We start from the raw sequence: 13,237 nt of genomic DNA, 5'->3' as shown, positions 1-13,237 counted from the left end.
AACTGTAAGTTATGTTAACATTAGGCTGAACGGTTTTCACTTTGGCATTTATATTAAGCTGCAGCTTCCACGATGGTAGTTTGTGTAATATATTAGCCGTTTGTTGTATTTTACATGCATATATTACAACGAGAAGTGTCGATTGCTGCATTTATGTCCGTTTTTGTCGATAAAAGCAAGTTGATTGACAGTGCATTGGTGAGTTTAGTAACGCTTTGTCCAATCGAATGCGGCTAAGTTAGTCACCGGTGGATAAATCCGATGAGGCCTCTGTTACACATTCGCTGACAAGAGTTCTATAATTTTAAACAACAATGTGCAAATATGATGTATTTAATTCACTGTGCAGTGTACATGACTTTATTGAATTCGACAGGAGTTTTTGCGAGAGCTTATTACTTGACAGAGTCGAACTTTTGATTTTCGCGCCGTGCGATCACGTGGTAAATGCAGTAGAAGTCCGCGCTGTCGATTTGAATGGGGTGCGCTCAATCCGCTCCCTAGTGCACTAGTCAGGGCACTGACTTGGGACATAAGTCAATGGCCTGACTCACTCATCAGTGCCCGCACTACTGAACTGGGAAGCTGATTGAGATGCGCCCTGTGTTTGAGTAGAGACAGCCGCTTCGCTGTATGCGCAGCCATTTTGTTTTGTTTTTAATAGTAATGCATAACCTATGTGCATTGATATGAACGCATTGATGTGGCGACATTCTCAGCGCCATTTTACTTTGGGGAGTGGTGATGGAGAGATGACATTAATTTTCTTGTGCTATTCTTAAGTAGAGCTTATCAATACAATACAAAATCACTAGATTTTAGTTCAGTAATAGTTAGGAGATATTTTTATTGTAATACATAATATTTGTCCAATGATTATTGTCAATTCATGACATTTTAATGTTTTTATGATTTATATTCCAATTATATAAAATGTATTTAGACATTTTAAATATTTTTACAAATGGAATTAGCAACAACACAGAGACTTTAAAGCATAAATGTAAAAAAAAGTGTCCAGTTTTATCAATCTTTGCCATTCAATTTAAAGTCACAGGGGTTGTAAGTGTGGTGTTCACTTTTATGACTTTTCTTCCTCTGTTTCAGAATATTGTTTGACAAACCTTCCTGACCTTTGAGGTAAGACTTTAATTAGTGAAATGGCCACACATACAAAAAGGTTTGACTTGATAAGGAAATAATTATAGTTAAAAAAAAAATATTAGGGTCACAGAAACTATTAAAATTAAAATTGTTTTGATTATACCACAAATAATTAAGACCACATCACCCATCCGTTCTCCAAACCACTTGTTCAATATAGAGATGCTGGAGCTTATCCCAGTATCTCTTGTGGTAAATCTGATAGGTGACCAGTTCATCTCATCTCTAGGCTGCATATTTGACATACAGCTTCTAAATTAGATTCTATATAGATAAAATATATAATTATTATTTAACATGCAAACAAGTTATGCATAGTTGACTTGAGTTAAGTTGTCATTATGTTGTCATTGTTCTTTTTCAGACTGACTGATCAGAGCACGACCATCATCTTCTGCTGCACGCCTTGGTCAGTGTTAATATGGTTTACAGTAATATTTTTTTAAAAGTATTTCATCACACCACCATAATTGTAGTTCCTGTGACCTAATATGTCCGTTTCTATTTGTGTTTCATTTTTAGGTTCCTTGTGTCTTGCTGTTTTCCACGGGGAGCAGTTCATTTGTTCTTTCTACTCTTTTTACTTAAAGAAAAAAAAACACATTAAAGCTGTTATTGTAGTTTTTTTCTATAATCATCTTTCTTTTAAATAGAGCATTTTATTTTTTATTTTAATAGACAGTTCTTTTTTTCTTTTTTCTTTTAAATTACATTTATAAATCTAACTAGTTATTTTTCTGGTTATTCTTTGTTATACTCTCATACAGTTCATTTTACTATACTTTCATTGTTGCTTTCTTTATAAAAAAAACAAAAAAACAAAAAAAACACACAAATACACAGTATAAATCTAGCATTACACTTTTATTGCTGTTTAACTGTTTTTTCTACCTGAGAGTACTGCAGGTTTTCTCTTTTCAGGTTCAACAGCTGTTACATCGGGAGAACTTTAAAAGTAAGCCCCTATTAAAGTGAGATTGTCCTGTTAAAAGGAATTTGACTAATAAAGAAGGGTATTTCAATATGCATTACTTGAGGATTACAAATAAATCGATGGTTACTTTTGATGATATGATACTCTGGTTTTTATAATTACCTCACTCAAATGAGTTAATCAGATAGTTTTGTCAAGAACAATTTTTTTTTGTCTAATTTCTTTTTATTTCTTGATATTTTAAAGGATGCCGCGCAAAGGAAAGAGATCTCGGGCTCAACAAATGCGTTGGCAAAAGGAGGACCTGAAGGATCAACCCTCCACGACTAACAAGGTACTGTTGATGTTGTCAAATTACACACTCGTTCATTCTCTCACACACTCACACACTATTGCTATCACTCTCTCTCACTATCACTCTCACACACCATCACTCTGACACTCACTTACTCTCTCACTCATTTATTCATTCTCACACGCTCATTCTTACACTCAGATACATTCAATCAGTCACTCACACACTTATTCATTCTCTCTCTCTCTCTCTCTCTCTCTCTCTCTCTCTCTCTCACGCACACACACTTATTCTTACACACACACACTTATTCTTACACACACACACACACACTTATTCTTACACACACACACACACACACACACTTATTCTTACACACACACACACACACACACTTATTCTTACACACACACACACACACACACACTTATTCTTACACACACACACACTTATTCTTACACACACACACACACACTTATTCTTACACACACACACACACACACACACACTTATTCTTACACACACACACACACACTTATTCTTACACACACACACACACACATACACTTATTCTTACACACACACACACTTATTCTTACACACACACACACACACACACACACACACACACACACACACTTATTCTTACACACACACACACACACACACACACATACACTTATTCTTACACACACACACACACACACACACACACACACACACACACACACACTTATTCTCTCTCACTCACACACACACACACACTTATTCTCTCACATACACAATTATTCATTCTCTCTCTCTCTCTCTCTCTCTCTCTCTCTCTCTCTCTCTCTCTCTCTCTCTCTCTCTCTCTCACACACACACTTATTCGTTCTCTCTTTTATTCTCTCAATTATTTATTTACAGGTTGAACTGCCAAGCACTGCGGCTGCTGTACCTCAGTTTTCGGGTCGAATGTTCGCGGAAGGTAGGGTTTTGTCTGTGCAGGCGTCTCATTGCCAGAACGATGTTAGATATGATGTTTTCTCCAGGAATCATCAGTGCACGTGCGTCGCGTTGACATTCCTGGCTAATCAAAATGAAGGGATTTCGTTTCAAATGCCGGACCTCGATAGAGTTTTAGAGGACGGGGACGCGTTGTACGTCGGCGTTAAAATGCAGCTTATGGCTGAAAGACGCTTTAATAACGATCATCTCACTATGGAGGAAGTACCAATAAGCGTGTCGTCGTTTAACCGAGCACATCAGGTACTGAAGTCTGAAGTGATGATGGGATATCTACGAGCCAGAGGGACCCCTGACATGGAAGGGTGGTGGATTCCTCTCACTGAAAGACTGCAGTGCCTCACTACAGATGTTAGCCATGCACTTCTGATCGTTTCTCCAGAGTGCATCGCGGTGTTCAGAGACCGATGTGGAAGGTATGGATTCTTTGATTCGCACTCACGAACTGCAGAAGGCTTGCCCCATCCAACCGGTCATGGAACTGCAGTCATGTTGACTTTTACCCACCTGGGTGATATGATTGACAGACTCCTCAAGGTCTTCCAGGATCGTGGAGATAAAGCAAACTATGAATTCATGCCGGTGTCGTTCGAAACCGAGCAGCAGTCTGGGCGACTACCTTCACCATCGGTTTCTGAACAGGCATCGAAAGTGACGTTAGCTCCACCAGAACCACAGACAAATATTGGAGCCACAGTTAGTCTCGTTGACTCGGTAGCAAAAAAACAAGCTTTGGTAGATAAAAGAAATAAGCACCGGCGAAGAAAAGAAGTCCGCAGAACTTTAAAAAATTCAAAACAAGCTAGAGAACATAAGGACACGACACCATCTTATTCAATCAAAAAACATAAAAAAAGGGACTATGAGAGACAGCGGTACGTCACTTCTTTACAATATCAAACAAATAAAAAAGCATCGACTAGGATAAAGTATAATCAGGATGCTCGCATCCGAAGCAAAAAGAAAAATTACATGGTTAGGCGGTATAGGACGGATACTCTTTTCCAGACTAAAATGAAAGCGTACGTGGTTAAACGATACAGCACAGATACTCAATTCCAAAATAAAATGAAAGCGTACGTGGTTAAACGATACAGCACTGATAGTCAATTCCAAAATAAAATGAAAGCGTACGTGGTTAGACGGTACAATACGGATACTCTGTACCAGAGTAAAATGAAAGCATACATGGTTAGCCGATATAGGACGGATACTCTGTTCCAGAGTAAAATGAAAGCGTACATGGCTAAGCGATATGCGGGTGACCCGGAATTTAGAGCACATCACATCCTGCGATGTACGCTGCGCAAGACGGAAAAATGCGTCGGTGATGTCTCATATCGGATCCTGCATCGGTTGCAATGCGCACTCAGGATTAAAAGGAAATACAGACCGTACATCTGCTTTAGCCAAGAAACACCACAGCCTTTGGTTGGCCAAGCGATCGAGAGTGCCATTAATGCGTTCCGATGCAAGATTCGACATGGGCCAACACATGTCTGCACGGTCTGTCACAGAGGCCTGTTTCCAGATCAGGTCAAGGCCTGTAACAGATCGAATTACGTAAAAAACGTTCAAGTTGCCGCGTCTTGCTTGACCGGGAAGTATGTCCACGCCTGTGATCGTGCCTGCTCAAGTCCATGCGTCGTTCCGCTAGAGAGAACAGAGGAGTGGATTTGCCACACGTGTGACAGCCATCTTAAAAGAGGCCACATGTCTTCGATCGCAGCAGCTAACCGACTGGAATTGCCACCCATCCCGGCGGAACTGCTCGAATTGAATGTCCTCGAACGCCAACTCGTTGCAAAAATTTTACCGTTTGCGAAAATAATTGCTTTACCCAAGGGAAGGCAGCGAGCGGTGCATGGCTCTGTTGTTTGTGTGCCCTCTGAAGTGGAGAAGACGGTTAACTCTCTCCCAAGACCTAGCAGTGAGTCCCAGCTGCTGCAGGTCAAGCTTAAGAGACACATAAATTTCAAAGGTTATCAGCACTTTCTTACCGTTGACATGCGTAACGTGCTTTCAGCTTTAGCGACGCTGAAAGCGATACATTCCGAGTACCGGGACATCTCCATAAGAGAAACGGCGACGTTCGACTTAGACAACGAAAACGACGACGATAGGGAGGAAGAACAACAACCGGTCGATGTTGCAGAGCGGGACGACCAAAACGTTAGTGTAGAGGAAAAGGACGAACTCCGACCGGGTCTCACGTTAGACACGTGTATGCAGCCGCCTGACATCGCGCAAGAGATCATGTCGTACGGCGAGGGGGTTTTTAGCATCGCGCCTGCGCAAGGACAAAAGCCTGTCGGGTTTTTCAAGATCCCTAAGCTGGAAGCCATGGCGTTCCCCGTTCAATTTCCGACCGGACAGAACACAATTGACGAGGCGAGACAAGTATCCATAAGTCCGAGTATGTATTTCAACGTCCGATTGTTCGGCGTGGATACTCGTTTCGCCAAAGATCAGAGCTACCTTTTCTTCGCGCAGTTTGTGACGGAAACGCAACTGGCTAGAAACAGCATGTCTATCCAGTTGCGAAAAGGTAAACCGGTAACTAGAGATGGCAGACGAATTTCAAACAAGCTGCTTCAAGATAATCGCGAAATCGAGCGCTTAGTCCACAACAGAGACGCCACGCGTTTTATGCAACCGTTGAGAGGCTCTCCAGCTTACTGGGAGAAAACTTTGAGAGATCTGCAGGCTATGATTAGACAGTTAGGGAAGCCGACGTTTTTTTGCACGTTCAGCGCAGCCGAAATGCGATGGCCTGAAATCATAACCGCGATCAAGGCCCAGCAAGGTGAACAAATCGACTTTTCCGAGCTCGACTGGAACACGAAATGCGACGTGCTCCGTAGCAACCCCGTCACGGTAATGCGCATGTTTGAGAAACGCGTCGACGCGCTCATGACTCATCTGCTGTTGTCGCCCGCCGAACCCATCGGTAAAGTCGAGGACTACTTTTACAGGGTTGAGTTTCAAGCTAGAGGAAGCCCACATATCCATCTCCTTGCTTGGATAAAGGATGCGCCGGAGTTTGAGAGCGAACAGGATAAGGAAGTGTGCGACTTTATCGACCGCTACATATCCTGCCGGTTGCCCGATTCCGACTCTGATCCTGAGCTTCATCGCATCGTCACCGAAGTTCAGCTTCACAGCCGGAATCACTCCAAATCTTGCAAGAAGGGAAATGTATTATGTAGATTTGGCTTCCCTAAGCTACCGGTGACTAGCACCACGATAACTCGTCCGCGACCGCCACGTCCCGAAGAAGAGGACGACGACGACGCGTCGGGAAGCTGCATGTTTGCGCCCCAAAACGGTAACGCTCGTCCCCAACCGCTGAACCCCGTCGACGAACAGAAGCGCAAAGACGACCGAAAAAGGGCGAAGCGACGCGCGGCCGAACTAAAAGCGATGAGCGACGCCAAAGACAAACTCAAGCCGGTGTGGGATTTGTTGAACGATCCCCAAGCCTCCTTCAACAGCCTGTCAGAGCTGCTGGCCCAGTGTAAAATGAGCGCGGACGATTACGCTAATTCCGTCGAGGCACTGTCCAATAACAACGTGATTTTGCTGAAGCGTGAGCCAAAGGAGGCTTGGGTGAACGGATACAATCCCGATTTGTTGAGGGCATGGAACGCCAACATGGACATTCAGTACGTTATTGATGCTTTTAGCTGCATCATGTACATGTTGTCGTACATTTCCAAGCCGGAGCACGAAATGGGCGAAATGCTTAAGAACGTCGTCAAGCACGTGCGCGAAAGTAACGTGAACGAGGAGGACGAAATGAAGCACATAATGCAGGCGTACTCCAAACATAGGCAGGTAAGCGCGCAGGAGTCCGTGGCGCGAACATGCAGCTTACCGTTAAAGAAGTGTTCGCGAAGCGTCGTGTTCGTACCGACCGACGACGACGCGCTTAAGATGAGTCTCCCGATTAGCGCGCTACTAAATAAAGATCCCGATTCAGAGGACGTCTGGATGTCGGGGATCATCGATAAATACAGAGCAAGGCCTCGAACCCGAGAGTTCGAGATCATGTGTCTGGCCGATTTCGTTTCCGAATGCCGCATCGTTTACGGTCAACAAACGAAAGGGAAAAATGTTCACCGGCTGCTAAACGGTATGGGCTATTTCCAAAAAAGAAGCGTCGGTAAGCCTGCGGTTATTAGGTACGCGCGATTCTCAAAAGAAAAACAACCCGAAAAATTCTACGGTAGATTAGTCAAACTTTACATGCCCCATCGTTCCAACGAACAGTTAAAACCTCATCGATTTCCAACGTATGAGCAGTTTTACACTAGCGCATCCGTGGAGCTACCCACACACCCGGGTCTCCTGATGCCTGTTCGTGCAATCGTGCAAGCACGCCAAGAGAAATTCGAGAAAAACAGCGAAGAAGTCGACAAGGCGTTCGATCAGCTGCAACAGCAGGGACCGTCCGAGAACGCGTGGACTGCTTTTGCACCTGAAGTCGAAGTCGACCGCTTGGAGTGCGTTGCGGAACGAGAAGACGTCAATCCGGAGGGGGAGAGTGCTGTACAAGACGATGTTCCAGAATACCGCATTCTGGAACACGGAGACGGAGTTGTACCGCAAGTAGAGGAACCCCAGATGAGTGCCGAATTCGTTAGGGCGTTGTTTCGAAGTCTCAACGAGACGCAGGCAGCCATATTTTACACTGTCTGCCAGTGGTGTCAGCAGCGCGTGTGGGGTCAAAATCCAGAACCGTTTTACTACTTCGTATCGGGTGGTGCGGGTTGTGGCAAATCGCACGTCATCAAGTGCATCTACACGGAAGCGTCGAAAATTTTGAGACAACTGCCTCAAATCCGAGAGGAAGGGGATCTCTCCGTGCCCACGGTAATCTTGAGCGCGTTTACTGGAACGGCAGCGTACAATATTTCGGGCAAAACGCTGCATTCCTTTCTAAAACTCCCGCGGAACCTGAAACCGCCGTATCAGGGACTCGGGAATGCTCTAGATGAGCTGCGAGCTGTATTGCGCGACGTCCAAATTCTAATCATTGATGAAATCTCCATGATTTCAAAGGATCTTTTTGCCTACGTAAACTGGAGATTTCAGCAAATCAAAGGCAGCAAGAAACCTTTCGGTGGGGTCTCTGTTCTCGCGGTGGGTGACTTTTACCAACTGCCACCTCTGGGTAAAGCCAAACCACTGTGCGTCTTCGAAGAGGATGTTTTGGACTTCTGGAAAGACCATTTCCAGATGATTACCCTCACAGAGATCATGCGTCAGAAAGAGGACCTTGCTTTTGCCCAGCTTTTGAACCGGCTGCGTGTTAAGCCCAAGTCCGGCGACCTCCAAGAAGCCGATAGAGCGTTGCTACTTCAGGCCGTGAAGAACCCCGAAGACTGCCCGTGTGATGCACTGCACATATTTGCCACAAACAAGGAAGTCCACAGACACAACTCCGAAACAATCGACGCTCTTCACACTGACATTGTCATCGTAAACGCCGAAGACTACAGGAAGGACCCGAGGACGGGAGGGATGAAGAGGCAAATGAAGCCCGTCGTTGGGAAAAAAACCGACCTGCTCGACACCGTTAAAATTGCGCTGGGAGCGCGCATAATGGTGACCAGGAACCTGGACGTTGAGGAGGGACTCGTGAACGGATCATTCGGGAAGGTTTCAAATATTGTCCGTAAGACAAAAGATGGAACCGAGACCGTTCAGATGCTTGGACTGACGCTGGACAACCCCAACGCCGGCAAGAATCACCGCAGAAAGGTGCAAGGTGAAGACGACGACCTGGTGTACATCGAGAGGTCCGAGGAAAGCCTGAGGAAAGGAGTGGTTCGTCGCCAGTTCCCCATCAAGTTGGCCTACGCCTGCACGGCTCACAAAGTTCAAGGGATGACCATGCAGAGTGCCGTAGTGTCGCTTAAGAAGATTTTCGAGCCGGGAATGGCCTACGTCGCGCTCAGCAGGACGACCTCGCTCCGTGGACTGCACATCACGGACTTCAACGAGAAAAAGATTTATGCTGATTCTGCGGTCACGGCCTCGTTACGGAATATGACACGAGCGTCGTTTGGCGGAATCATGCCGCTTTTACAGAAGACGAGGGAGACTGAAGTGGATCAACACTTCAAAATCGTCCATCACAACACGGAGGGACTGTCATCCCACATCGAGGATATCCGAAGACACCACGAACTGCTTTTGGCAGATATTCTTTGCATGACGGAAACTCACCTGACCGGATCGTTCATTTCACCCCATCTGCAACTGCAAGGATACAACGCATTTATGCGAAATAGGCAAGTCTCCTACTCGACGCACCAAGAAATTGCAAAGAAAGATGGAGGTGGCGTTGTCATATTTTGTAAAGAGCATATTTCAGCTCAGCCTCGGCAATTTATACAAAATGTGACCGATCTGGAGTTTGTCGTCATCAAAGTGGATAGTCCCGTCCAATTGACGATCGCCGCCGTCTACCGGCCACCGAGCTATAGTCTCAAAGACTTTTTGGACAATGTGAAGAGCCTTTTAGATTATTTGGAGATAGCGGAAAAACATCCCGTCATTGTCTGTGGCGACTTCAACGAGGACCTCTTGGGTACAGGGAAAAAAGCGGTTTTGGAATTGTTCCAGTCAAAGGGATACGCGCAACTGATCACCACAGCAACGACCAAAAAACGCACACTCCTGGATCACATCTACATCTCTCATCCGGATTTGTGCCTTCAGGCTGGTGTGTTACATAGTTATCATAGCTATCATAACCCGGTGTACTGTATTTTGCGTACGTGAGTTTTTGTCGTACATGGCTATTGCGGCGCGCTTAGCTAGAATCAAAATCAACCCATTGGGCCACTGAATCCGCATTAACGACAACAGATGGGGCAACAGCCTTAGTCCTAATGGGTTGTTATCATAGCTATCAAAATGCGGTGTACTGTATTTTGCGTACGTGACTTTGTGTTGTAGATGGCTATTGTTGTGCGTTTAGCTAGTATGCCATACGGAACCAACCCATTGGGCCACTGAATCTGCATTAACGACAACAGCTGGGGCAACAGCCTTAGTCCTAATGGGTTTGGCGGCGCGTATGGTTGTGTTGAGATGAGTCATACGGAACCATAACATGGGGCTAGGACAGCCAATGCTATGGGTTGGCGCGTATGGCTGGGTTGCAGTTTGATTGTGCGTTGTACGGTCGGCTCGAGATTTTGTGACGTTCGTAACCAAAAAAAGCGTATAATGCAAAGTTCGGCTCGTATTAGCGACATATTAGTAGTGCAGCAGCTCCAGGGAGGACACGGCGGCAGCGGCGGATCCAGTGAGGAGTCATGTGCCAGCTCCAGGGACGACACAGACAGTGGCAGTGAGACACGAGGACAGCAAGGTAAAGCAATACATGGTAATAAACTGTTGTAATTTAATGTTTGTTGTGATTTTTGACCTTATAATACAAGTTTTAAGTTGAATTTGTGTTCAGTCTGTACGATTTGTGACAATTTGTATTTGATGCATTTTATAAAGTCCCCTTTTATCCTGTTGTCGATGTGTGCAGGAAGAATTTGGAGACGACAGCAGTGCTGTCTGTGACCGGACATCAGTGCGCAATACCATATGAAGCTAGGTGTTTAAACATCTCGCTTAAGTCACTGTACCACTGCACATCATAACCACATTTGGAGGAAACTGTTAAATCTAATATTGGTTTTGATGTTTTTCAGAAACCGGCCATTTGAAGTCTGAGAAGAAGCTGGACACCAATATATGGACTCATTTCTTTCTGCAAGGTTTTCTGGTGAGTTTACTTTTATTTATCTCTTACATTTTTTTTAGTACTTGTGTTTTTAGTGATCCCAATATTCATTTCTCAATTTCATGCCCAGGGGACGGGACCACATGTGTATGGCGTTGAGGACAACGCTAAAGACTGAACAAGCACAGCTAGAAGCACAGGGGTAAAGTATGTCAGCACTGCGGATGTTCATAATCAGGTTTGGTTCATTTAGTTTTAAGGTAATACAAATGCAAACAAATAATGTGTAATACTAAACTGTTTTTTTTTGTCTCCTTGTGTGCATGTGAGTGTGTATGCGTTTGTTATAGACTGCACGTTTGTGTGTGTGTGTGTGTGAGTGAGTGAGAGAGTGAGTGTTAGATAAAGAATGAATGGAGAGTGAATGTTCCTTTCCAAGGATCGCCACCTTGTCGTTGGTGGAAAGGCTTGTGTGTTCCAGTGATCCCTAACGGCCGTTTCACACTGCAAGCATGAGCTTCACGTCAGCAAAACTACACACACACTCTGTGTGAATGCACTCTTTGCTTGTCATGCACACTGGAAAACATATACACTGCTCATGCGCTGCTCAAGCTTGCAGTGTGAAACGGCTGTAAGAGTAAGCGGCTTGCTTAAGGGTGAGGTTCCAGACTAAGTGCGATCCAAATTGCCATTAATTAAATAAAAGTACATTTTGAACATAATTTCATGGTTTTGTCTTTCTTCATCATTTTATAATCAAATATTGTGTGACTGTTACATGCAAAATTATCCATTCAATTCTCAGTTTCCAACAGGCATACTTGTGCATTACATCAACATCTGACGTTTGTGATAATTTGGTAAATGACCAGCCATAGTAATGAAATTGAGAGTCATGTTTAATGCTTATCATCCTTAGATCAACTATAATACATTCCTGGGATTCCTCATGTAAGTGAAACGGTACATATGTCCATTTTGTAAATGTATGCTCCTGAATGTGATGGTGAGAAAAAAAATGTTCTGGGTTTAAATCTGATGCTGTATAGTATTTCCTCAGTAAAACTAATTTACCAGCCTCAATTAACAATACATTTTGAACTACAGAGATCCAGGTATAGTGACAGATGGTCCTTTAAAATGGCTTTTTATATACTCGTTATATACATGTCTGTGCTTCAAACTAATTTAAAATCACATATCCAATGAGTATTTGTTCAGTGTTCACTGCACAATAAAACATTCATCAGTCTTACTTCATGCTAACAAACTATCATTTGGCAAATGTAAGACACTACACGTTTGATATTGCTATGGCAGTAATGAGCATGCCCATTCTAAATGGTGTTTTAATCCTGAAGTGTGCATAAATGGAGACATATTGATAGATTTAGGCATAAACCCAAACAAACATGAAGCTAATAAATATACAATTACAATATAATATGATTTCCATGCATTTTTGGGTCATTTTACTGCAATAAAGGATGTTTACAGACCAACCAGGTATGTACAGGCATGTAATACTGTAACAAGTAGAATTAGGTACTGTCCCTTTAAGGCGGACCGTGCGTTCACTCCGTAGATGGAGCGCGAGCTGTGAGCATCGCGTGTCTCTGATATGTATTTCTCTTTGCTGTTTATTTCTCTTTTCAGTAACGCAGTTGTCAGTAAAGTGTTGCAAACTGCCCCATGTGAAAAAATTCCTCTCTTTTTTTCCATATTCTGTCCGTCTGAGATGTCGTTACCATGACGCGTTGCTATGGCCCAACATAACACACAAACACTCCCAAGTTGAGCTTAACTGCTCATTCTGACACTGCCTCTATTTTCTTTCTTTTGTTACAATTATTCTACTCATAAAAGTAAAACATAATGTGTTTGTATCTATAATCCTTTAACATAAGTGTGATCATGCTGTCTGCCTAGGGCAACGGTTGTTTTCTTTTAATACCTATTATCGCCTGATCTTTACGTACAATCTAGTGGCGCAGTCAGTTAAGCGGGTGGTTTACGGTGCATCGTTTTGACGTGATTGACACGGCTTCGAATCCGCGTTCGACAGAGTTTGCTCCTTTCC

The 13,237-nt window shown here is 43.9% G+C and overlaps 1 protein-coding gene across 2 annotated transcripts; it reads left to right on the top strand.

Moving 5' to 3' along the window:
• Positions 1-8,962: 8,962 nt before the first annotated feature.
• Positions 8,963-11,879, top strand: LOC137093521 (uncharacterized). 2 transcript variants are annotated; one of them, XM_067458338.1, is made up of 4 exons: positions 8,963-10,788; positions 10,957-11,025; positions 11,123-11,196; positions 11,285-11,879. In XM_067458338.1, the coding sequence occupies exon 1, from the start codon at positions 9,009-9,011 to the stop codon at positions 10,191-10,193; it is 1,185 nt and encodes a 394-aa protein (XP_067314439.1). In that variant the 5' UTR covers positions 8,963-9,008; the 3' UTR covers positions 10,194-10,788; positions 10,957-11,025; positions 11,123-11,196; positions 11,285-11,879. The 2 variants fall into 2 exon arrangements, with proteins under 2 accessions (XP_067314439.1, XP_067314437.1); XM_067458336.1 differs by having other exon boundaries at positions 8,963-11,025.
• The last annotated feature ends 1,358 nt before the right edge of the window (positions 11,880-13,237 follow it).

This window comes from Pseudorasbora parva, chromosome 12 (genome assembly GCF_024679245.1).
Source record: "Pseudorasbora parva isolate DD20220531a chromosome 12, ASM2467924v1, whole genome shotgun sequence".
Classification (NCBI taxonomy): Eukaryota; Metazoa; Chordata; class Actinopteri; order Cypriniformes; family Gobionidae; genus Pseudorasbora; species Pseudorasbora parva.
The sequence above is the reverse complement of the archived record's forward strand: the minus strand, read 5'-3'. Positions and strand labels throughout refer to the sequence as shown.

What these genes read in the sequence shown, in the direction of transcription:
- LOC137093521 (XM_067458338.1), top strand. Translation starts at nt 9,009, where the DNA reads ATGGTGACCAGGAACCTGGACGTTGAGGAGGGACTCGTGAACGGATCA.